This window comes from Leuciscus leuciscus (assembly GCF_965113295.1).
Source record: "Leuciscus leuciscus genome assembly, chromosome: 17".
Lineage (NCBI taxonomy): Eukaryota > Metazoa > Chordata > Actinopteri > Cypriniformes > Leuciscidae > Leuciscus > Leuciscus leuciscus.
The window spans coordinates 4,573,448-4,583,954 of NC_138741.1; the positions used below are offsets into that span (position 1 = coordinate 4,573,448).

General features: G+C 38.2%; 1 protein-coding gene across 3 annotated transcripts in view; it reads left to right on the forward strand.

The window, feature by feature from the left end:
• daam2 (dishevelled associated activator of morphogenesis 2) overlaps nucleotides 1–10,507 on the forward strand; it is a 105,173-nt gene that overhangs the window by 89,143 nt on the left and 5,523 nt on the right. For all 3 annotated transcript variants that reach the window (XM_082143743.1, XM_082143742.1, XM_082143744.1), the window contains 8 exons: nucleotides 645–729; nucleotides 836–942; nucleotides 2,542–2,630; nucleotides 4,433–4,601; nucleotides 5,096–5,203; nucleotides 5,299–5,359; nucleotides 5,798–5,929; nucleotides 9,101–9,271. In XM_082143743.1, the coding sequence (XP_081999869.1) occupies nucleotides 645–729; nucleotides 836–942; nucleotides 2,542–2,630; nucleotides 4,433–4,601; nucleotides 5,096–5,203; nucleotides 5,299–5,359; nucleotides 5,798–5,929; nucleotides 9,101–9,271 (922 nt within the window). The remainder of the gene's footprint in view (nucleotides 1–644; nucleotides 730–835; nucleotides 943–2,541; nucleotides 2,631–4,432; nucleotides 4,602–5,095; nucleotides 5,204–5,298; nucleotides 5,360–5,797; nucleotides 5,930–9,100; nucleotides 9,272–10,507) is intronic.

Genomic DNA, 10,507 nt, shown 5'->3' on the forward strand with positions numbered 1-10,507 from the left:
TATTTTAGTTGCATAAAAGAAATAGATTTTTCTAATTTGAATCCGAAAACTAAGACAGATTGTCACTTGGCTAACTGATAGTTGATCAGCCTAGTTCTTTAAATTCATTATAAAATCAAAATTTACACTTCTTAATGGAATACTGGATTAGTGTTTATTATAAATGATTTATTCGTGAACATCATGGGTTTTCTTTTTCAATTAATGTGCCCTCATAATCTTACTTCAAAGAAAAGGTGAATTAATGAAGCTAAATCTAGGAGTTGATTTCAAAAAATTGAAAGATTATTGACTGAACATTTAACTTTTTTCAGCAAAGACATTCAGAGCATTTCTTTGAGCTTAAAGAAAAAAACAAATGTGAGTTTTGAATTGTGCCAGTGCAATGGAGAAACAAGCTTGCTAATGCAATTCATAATGACTTAATGAGACCAGGAATAGATTGATCGTGTTCTGTGATGTGGACAGATTTTTATTGATCACAACTAAGGGGAGAGGAAGATTGATTGTGCATTGATTGTTAGGCCATACCTAACCTTTTATGTCACATCATAGGATGATTTGACATACTATTGGTGTTTTTACTTTCTTATGTTAAATATTAACAATTTACAGAATTAAGAAAGCCCTTTCTGTTCATACAGGTTAAAAATGAGCAATGAAGAGATAAAAAGAGCCATTCTCGAGATGGATGAGAGGGAAGAGCTGGCTAAAGACATGTTAGAACAGGTGAGTGCTTTGTTAGATTTGTCATAAAAAAAAAATGTTTTTGATTAGTACATTTAATGCTTGTGAGTAAACACTCTGTATGTGTACATGTATTGTACATTCACAGCTGCTGAAGTTTATTCCTGAGAAAAGTGATATTGACCTTCTGGAGGAACACAAACATGAGCTTGAGCGAATGGCCCGGGCCGACCGATTCCTGTTTGAGATGAGCAGGTACTGCTAAATGATTGAAGCTTAGATGATAAATGAGCACAATGGTTTAAAAAAAGGGAAGAATAATACAAATGAAAGTTCTTTATCAGAAGATTTATTATTGAATTGCATAAATGACAAAGCAGGCAAACAACTCAAGTTTAGCAGTGATTTTTTTTTTTTTGCATTTTGTGATTTATTTATTTATTTTAGTGTTTTTTTCCGGCATATTTTACCTCCAAAGAAACTGACCACTACAAAAATCTGTGGTGTCTAGAATTCCCCAAATTCTCTGTTCAATCTCACAGCACATCATACAACGGGAGATCCATCTTTTATCAAAAAATCTATGCAACATGCAAATCCAGAAAATATGAATAAGGCCACACACACATACTTTACGCAAGTACATGAATGCAGCCATGATTGAACATCATGTGTACTTGTATAAACGACACTACCATTTTGCAAAGCAACAACCTGCAAAGTCGTATATGTTTCCTACATAAGTTAAGTAAGGGTTAATGCTCGACGAGGTGTCTATTGTCAGGTATTAATGGACGACGGCGAGGCGTGCCTCCGCCGAAGTCCATTAATACCTTACAATGGACACCTCGAAGGGCATTAACCCGCTTATACCATGGTCACTTGCCAAATAACACATTTTTAAAACATTAGTTTATATTTGAATTAGTTTTACAATCGAAATCTAAAGTTTTGTACAAACAATTACTTGGTTTCGGAGATATTTATAGTCCGCTCAGCTCGTAGAACCCTTCAGTTTTGTTTTGATACAATAAATTGTAAACGGATACTTTGACTGCCTGTTGCTATGGTTACTCACAGCTGATGTAGCCAGCGCATTTATTTATTAATTTTGAACGGTAAACAGTCAATTTCAGCAGAACTCCTTTACTAGGTGTCCTCTATCACTTTTTAATGGACACCCTGCAGCCAGTCAGAATCGAGTATTCACCCAGACCATGGTATAAGGTAACTTGGCTTACATAGTTAGTACATACATAGCAGGATTGTTTTTTTGTTTTTTAAATATAATGTGTTCTCGATTTTTTTGTCATGACATTAACTCTTTCCCCGCCATTGAGGGAATTTTCTGGCAATCCATGTTTTCACTATTATACGGTAGGGAACAAGTAAAAAAAAAAAGAGTACAGAATCTTCAGATCAAAACGCAGGCAAATAAGGAGCAAAAACAAGTGATAGAAGCATTGCTTGTGCACATGTAAAACAATGCGATCATCAAACATTAAACAGCATATAATATGCAGCGTATATGGAGATTTTTTTAAATGGCGAGGAAAGAGTTAAGAACCTCACCCCACCACCACCCCCATATCTCCTTACTGTAATGTGGACACAAATCTAAGTCTCATTACCGTATTGCAAAAACAAAAGCTATTATTATATAATAATATGATTATTTATCATTGTATTGCATTATTTTTTATACTTGATCTTTAATGTAATACAATTAAATGCCATTGATGATAATGGGAATTCACATTTTTTTTGTTTCCATTTTGGGATGAAATGTGACCCAGTATGCGATTCACCCGAGTGGCTGAAGCTGAATGATTTTGATTATTTTCTCTCCACCAGAATCGACCACTATCAACAGAGGCTCCAGTCTCTTTTCTTCAAAAAGAAGTTTGCCGAGCGTCTAGCGGAGACAAAGCCCAAGGTTGAAGGTTGGTAGGTTTAGTGTGATGCCACTGGAGGTGTTCCTTTGCACATTAACGCAGACTCACATTCAAGTGATAGAGGCCAGAAACTGTCCTGCAAATATGGGAGAAGTGAATATGAGAGCATGAGTCAGGTCTGGTGTGTTTGTGAGTGTGTGGCTCTTCTACTTGAATTTATCTCCAGTTCAAATAAAGAGCACTGTTTCCACGGAGGCTGTTTTGGAAAGCTGGCACATGTTGAGAGGGGAGAGTCGTTCTCATAAACACTGCTTTTTTTCTTCAAAGAGTTTCAAGCTTTTCATGAAAGAGTCGTGGCGTGCATGTGCTTACAAAGTACTTTGGATGAACATAAGCCAGCCCAAATTCTGGTTCAAGACCTCTCTCTTTTAGCTATCCTTAAAGGGACAGTTCACCCCACAACAAATATAGTGTCCTCATTTAACCACCATCATGTCATTCTCTGTGGAACACAGGAGATGTTTTGAAAAATGTTCACGGATTCCATATTGTGATTGACAGCCATACAATGAACGAAATTTAAATTGAATTGATATTTACTGAAAACATCACTTGACATATTGGTTATCCTCAAATTTATCAGTACACGCACTCACCTCTAATATTGACAAATAAAAACTTTGACTTATACTGATTTACACAACCTCAAAGTGAAAAGATAAAGGATGCTAAAATCCCATAGTTTCCCTGACTTGACAATGTCACATGCAAAACACAAGCAACACGACTAAGTTGATAGCAGTGTCTAATTAAGCTTTATAGAGTGGAGAGTTTGGGCACCAACCACACAGACAAAACAAATCAACCACTCTGGCCCATCCTTGCACATTAAAATGTGTCAACAGGAAGGCATTTTGAATGTTTTAACATCCAGGCAAAGGAAGTCTAACTTTGGCTAAGATCCTCCGGGAAAACTTCTTTTTTTTGTGGGAAACTGGCGGCGGGAAAATTGTGGAGAAGCATCAAAGTTGCAAGCTCTTTCTTGTTCCCGCTGGAGCGACTGCTGTTATGCAGCTCAATGATGGGAATTGTGAGGCAAAACTGGAGTTGAGACTAGTTCACACACTCACAAAAACATAGTGAGGTAAAACATCAGTTTAGTACCAGTATTGTTCAATAATTTCACACTGAGCTGCGTATGGATTCAGTTGTGTAACCCAGAACTGAGAAAAGCAAGAGGTAGAGAGTTCGATTCATCTTTGTTGATTCATTTTGACATTACTTTGGGTTCTGATCTTGTATGATGAATCGCATTGAATCTTTGATGATTCCGTCATCCAGCTCATTACTAGACCCAGACTAAACCTGCTGACTTATTCCACATTTTCTGTACTTTCTGTGGAATGGAATTACATGTGGTAAAATGAGTTGAAGGTACTGCATTCTTATTGGTAGTTGAAAGCATAATCAAATTAGCCAAAATATTTCAGAAACAACACATATGTTGGGGAATGTGTACAAATTTTCTGAACGACAGACTGAATTTTCATGTGGGCCTGTTTATAACTTACAGGAAAACTTAATTCACCCAAAAATGAATATTCTGTCATCATTTACTTGTCCTCGTGTCATTCTAAACTCGTATGGCTTACTTTCGTCTGTAAAACACAAAATAATATTTTGAAAAATATCAGTAACCAAACAGTTGATTGGCCCATTTTTTTTTTGGGGGGGGGGGGGGGGGGGTCCATCAACTGTTTGGTTACCCATATTCTTGTGTTCAGCAATATGTTTCAGTAATATGTAGACATCAGATACATTTTTGATACATTTCCTCATTTCTTTTCTAGCTATTCTGTGTGCGTCGCGTGAGTTGATGAGAAGCAAGCGTCTGACACAGGTTCTGGAAGTGGTTTTGGCATTCGGGAACTTCATGAACAAAGGACAGAGGGGCAACGCATATGGTTTCAAAGTGTCCAGCCTCAACAAGATCGTGGACACAAAGTCAAGTATAGACAGGTCAGAGGTCAATGAAGAGGTTCTATTTTTAGCTTGTTCAACTTTTTCAGTCAAAGCATCTTTTGGCCTTTTCACTTCAACCTTTGACAATTCATTTTACTGAACTGAATTCACTCTATAAATTGTTTAAAAAAGTAGTTGTCACATTTACATTTCTGCATTTGGCAGATGCTTTTATCCTAAGTGACTTACATTCCATTTCAAGGGACACGTTTACATTCTTACCAGTTCTTGCTTTCCCTGGGAATCAAACCCATGACCTTGGCGTTGCAAGCGCCAACGATCTACTGTTTGAGCTATTATATCTGTATTTTTTTTCTTGTCCTGTTTTGTAATACAATATTCAATTGCATTTCTGTTTTCAAATAAGTTTGATAGAATAAATTGCATTAAGAAGATTTGAAGTGTATGGATTAATAACACTGGTATATTTGTTTCTTATTTCATTGCTTTAATCTTGAATTAAATCATTATTCTATTTGCATTTTCAACAGGAACATCACCATGTTGCATTACCTGATCATGATCTTTGAGAAGAATTACCCTGACATCCTCAATATTCAACAGGACTTGTTCAGTGTACCAGAAGCTGCCAAAGTCAAGTGAGTCCCATATATTGTTTGTGGTGTGCTTAGGCTGTTTTGTGGATCAGTGTATGGTTCGAGACAGTTTTTGTCTTACTGTTACTTTCCCACAGTCTGGCTGAACTGGAGAAGGAAGTGTTCAGCATCAGGAACGGCCTGAAAGATCTGGAGACGGTGAGGCATCCATCCTTTTATTCCTGTGAACAGTTTGAAAAACGTTCTCATCAGAGACACTCCTCAAGCATAGCTGACATACTCTTTACTTCATATTTTATTATTAGCTACCTAATGTTTTTCTGTTAGCGAAGAATCTTCTAGACATCTTCTTGACCGATATAGATTTTTTTGATTGCCGATGCCGATATCTTAGAGAGCAGGGTGGCTGATATAAAGCCGATATATTTATAATTTATATTCATTTTACTTAATATTTAATAAACTTGGAATAAATCATTTGAAAATGAAATCAATGAAAAAATATTGCCTACTGAATAAGTAGGAATTACCCAGGAGGACAGTTTATCAGTAAAAACAAATATTCTGTAGTAACCTTTATTTAAGGGTAGCAAAAAATGAAAAAGATATTAATAATAATTTTTCTGTTTACATCAGGAGTTACGATATCAGCAGAGCCAAGCGTGTGATCGGGGAGACAAGTTTGTCCCAGTGGTCAGTGACTTCATCACAGTCGCTAGCTTCAGCTTCTCTGAACTCGAGGAACTGCTCAATGAAGCCAAAGATAAGGTAACATCTTCTCTTAATAATTCAGTCACAATAACCTCCAACCTTAAATATCCAACCTAATAATGCTTTTCCTCATCTCCATTCCAAAAGAAAGGGATTCATTTTAGCCAGATACAATCGCACAAAGGAGTTCCTTGGCAGAGAGAGAGAGAGAAAACAAAAGGCCTGGATTTTCCTCCAGTGCCTAGGGCTGAAAATGTTTTCTCCAACATGAGCTCAGAGTTATTGTTGCGAGCAGAACAGGGTCTTTGAGTGGGTCACAGGAGAGGATTGTAGAGTGGAGCTTGGCGTTTTCAGGATGGGCCCAGCAGGCCTTCCCAACCCCCTTCTCCATCGTTTAGAGCCCTGCCAACCCTGTGCATGGACCGGGGCCTGATATCTTAGAAGGATGAAGGAACAGGGAGTGAGAGAGAAAGAAAGAAAGAAAAAGACTGAGAGAAAAGAGAAGGCTTTGTATACTCTTCCTGGCTCGGCATGATGACTTAAACATCCCGGGGAATCCCGGCAGCCGGTCCTAAATTTCTCAGGGCTTTTTCTCCAGGGGTTTGAGGAGATTTATTTCTTTTGAAATGTGGCTTGGTCTCATTACCCACCCCCACTATGGTATGTCCCCAACTCTCAAGTACATGAAAGAGAAGCATTCTGACAGCCATTGGGAACACTTTGAAGATGTGTGCATGTTGAGTGTGTTAGCAATCTATTTTGTGGTGGTGGAAAGTGTGAGTAGGGATGTGTTTTGGTCACCGGGCAGACTGACTTCCGAACTCCATTCCCCATAACTGAACCGTCGCTTTAACCCTTTCCACCATTTTCCAAGTTATTTATTTAGTAATGCCATAAAAGTTTGGAGAGACTTCATGAGAAATGGCTGACCCTGAAGCTCTATGAGCTGTGAGGACACAAAGGCCTCCCTGTGCTTTCCAGACAGATCTACCTCTTCCTGCTTCACTCCAAGGGTCAGAATTCAGTCTCTTGTAAGAAATCCTGTCCCCTGAGGTGGGTTAAAATTAACACAAACACTACGGCTGAGAACAAGGGAGGAGTATTGTCAACACTAAGATGCTGAAGATCTCTGCACTGATAACTTGTGCAGGAGTTGTTGGGACTATCACCACCTGAAGCTACCAGTTATTACTACAAGTTTCTTTCCATAGTCTGCAGATGCAGATCGACAGCTAAAGGCTGTGGTGTGACTTGCCGGTTAAAGCTCAGTGGTGGAAACCAGAATTATTGATTCAGTTTCACGATTTAGTTAAGTCGTCACATTTATTTATATATTGCTTTATACAAAACAGATTGTTTCAAAGCAGGTCTTAATGTTGTAAAATGAATAAATTATTAAACTAATTAAATCAGCTCTAATAGAGTCATTAATTCTGCTCAGTTCTGTTGTCATGAACATATGAAACAAGTTCAATTGAGCTAAAAGCGGCTCTGCAGAAGGCAACAGTGTCATTATTCAGCTCTGTTCAGTTCAATTTTGTTTCAATTCAGTTTAATAACAGTCAAGTGTTGCAAAGTTAGTGTCATTATCCAGCTCAGTTCGGTTTAAATTTACTTCTCATTCAGTGCCAGTGCAGTTAAATCAGTAATATTACTAAATAGTAACTGTCCCCATAAAGGCTGACTTGTTTTGACTTCACATGGAGTATCACTTCTCGTAAGGTAATTAGTGGCTTCATTGAGCTGAGAAGACGGAGACAAAGACCTTGGCCAGAATCACAATGAGAGAGATGCCAGTTAGAACTGAGATTAATGAGTTCCCCATGGCAAATCTACTGTGGATGAAGGCTTGGTATATACTCTCTTGGCAGACAGATCTTCAAATGGCTTTTGGATCAAGGGTCTTTGACACCTTGATATGCCAAACCACACTAAAAGTGGATAGCCTTTTTGGGTATGTACATTTAGTTCTCCACAAAAGTTCAGCCACAGCATCTGTGTGCAATTCAGTTATGTAGCTCAGGCAGTAACTTATTAAGTCAAGATCGAAACAGCTTTGGAATGTTTGTTCCAAAACTCTAAAGCGTACTAATGACTGCTGTATCAGTTCTGAACAATCATTGCAAGCTTATGGCCCAATGCAATGATTTTGTCATTTCTGGGCACTCACAGTGAACAGGATTTATCTCCCTGTCTTGGCATCCATGTGTATGTTTTGGTGGCAAATGTAGCATGGATTGACAATGCATTGAATATGTAGGATGGTGGAGTATAGAGCCTATGAGATGTCTATGAGATGTTTAAGAGATGTCTTTGAGATGTTTAAGAGATTTATTTGAGATGTCTAAAAGATGTCCATGAGATGTCAATGAGATGTCCATAAGATGTCTTGGAGATTTCCATGAGATGTCTATGAGATGTCCATAAGATGTCCATGAGATGTCCATAAGATGTCTTGGAGATGTCCATGAGATGTCTTGGAGATGTCTTGGAGATGTCCATGAGATGTCTATGATATGTCCATGAGATGTCCATAAGATGTCTTGGAGATGTCTATGATATGTCCATGAGATGTCCATGAGATGTCTAGCAGATGTCTAGGAGATGTCCATGAGATGTCTAGGAGATGTCTAGGAGATGTCTATGAGATGTCTATGATATGTCTATGATATGTCTATGATATGTCCATGAGATGTCCATGAGATGTCTTGGAGATGTCTATGATATGTCCATGAGATGTCCATGAGATGTCTAGCAGATGTCTAGGAGATGTCCATGAGATGTCTAGGAGATGTCTATGAGATGTCTGGGAGATGTATATGAGATGTCTAGGAGATGTTTAAGATATGTATATGAGATGTTTAAGAGGTGTATATGAAATTCCTAAGTGATGTCTAAGAGATGTCTTTGGTACAAAAGCTGTCACTGGGGAGGTACTCTTTCAAAAGGTACTAACATGTTCCAGTTAGGGAATAATATGTATATGTGTACATTTTTGAAAGGGTAGCCCCAGTTTTTTTGAGAGTGTGTATTACTCAGCCTTAGCCAATAGCTACCTTCTCAAGCATGGTACACAATAAAATATCCAATTCACAGGTTGCCCCATATGTTGCGTTTTTTTCCTCTTCATGCCTTTCCACTCATTTGAGTTTCTTTGCTTTTTCTCAGCCTAAGTACACGCTTATCCTCATTAGGTTATCACTCTCCACTCTTTTCTCTTCACTCCAGTTCTCCAAGTCTCTGAAGCATTTTGGAGAGGAGGAAGGTCGGATGCAGCCGGATGAGTTCTTTGGAATCTTTGACATCTTCCTGCAGTCGTTCAGCGAGGCCCGACACGACCTGGAGAACATGCAGCGACGCAAGGAGGAGGAAGAGAGGAGAATACGCATGGAGGCCATGGTACAATACACATTTACTGAAATAGCAATACTCAAAATACACACAGAGATGTTTACAGAATCCAGAGACAACGTTCATCTGGATAATTTAACACTAGCTAAGAGGCTCTTCTGTCTTTGCAGCCTCTAATCTATAACAGCTGGTTTTCTTGAGCTGTAACATGCCTTTTTTATTATATTATGTTCCTTAAGGTTTACTTATATTGTTGGTAAAGGTTTTGGAAAAAAAACGGGGCTGTCACCTTTAAGGCTTCTCAGTAAATGGCCACTGGATCGCTGACGTCAATGCCTAGAAAAAAGTATCAATGACTGTCACATCCAGTACAGTTACCCTTGCTTCACATTTCAACAGTTTCTTTGTGAACCCTACAAAACAATGTGCAGTGAAATGCTCCAATCACACACACAATCCAGGACGTTGTTAACTCTTTCCCCACCATTGACTGAATTTTCGGTCATTTATGAGACAACGCTTCCCAGCAATTGACGCCATGTTTTCACTGTAATATGGTAGGGGGCGCTATTACGCATCTTCTGAAAGAGTGCAGAATCTCTGGATCAAAACTAGGGGGAAAAAGCAGAAACAAATGCTAAATGCTTATTGCTTATGCATGTTGTAGTCTTTGAAAAAAAGCAATTGTCTCAGATTTTTGTTCAAAATGTTGCTTTTTTAATAAAAATATCCGTATTCAAGTGTTGAGCAGAGATGCAAACACTGTCTAAACTGGATGTGTGAAAGCCAATGTTCCAAAAAAATTGCAGACACAGCCATTGACACGACCAATGGTGCTGTAACCATTTTCTTAACCCTAGTGGTTTATTTAAATGTTTCAATTTTTGAAACAAGAAAACCTGGGCCCGTATTCATAAAGATTCTAAGAATCCTCTCGGAAAACTCTTAATTTAGCTTAAAAACTTTTACGAATGAGTCTTAGCTTAAGAGCAATTCGGGACTGATCTGAGAGCAACTCTGAGTAAGGAAAAGACAAAAACTTTCATCTAAGTAAGGAGGCGGGGTTGACCCCGTTGCTATGTATGACACAATCTTTTGACGACTGTGATTGGTTGGTTGTCCAAGAAGGGAAAAAAAAAAGTGATTTTAAGTATAGGGTCTATTCTAAGCCTTCACTTTGAAATTACATGCGTAATTTTTCCTATTTGACCGTTCTCACACACACACAAACACACACATTATATATGTGTATATAAATCCTTTTTATTTTTATTTACCATGCTG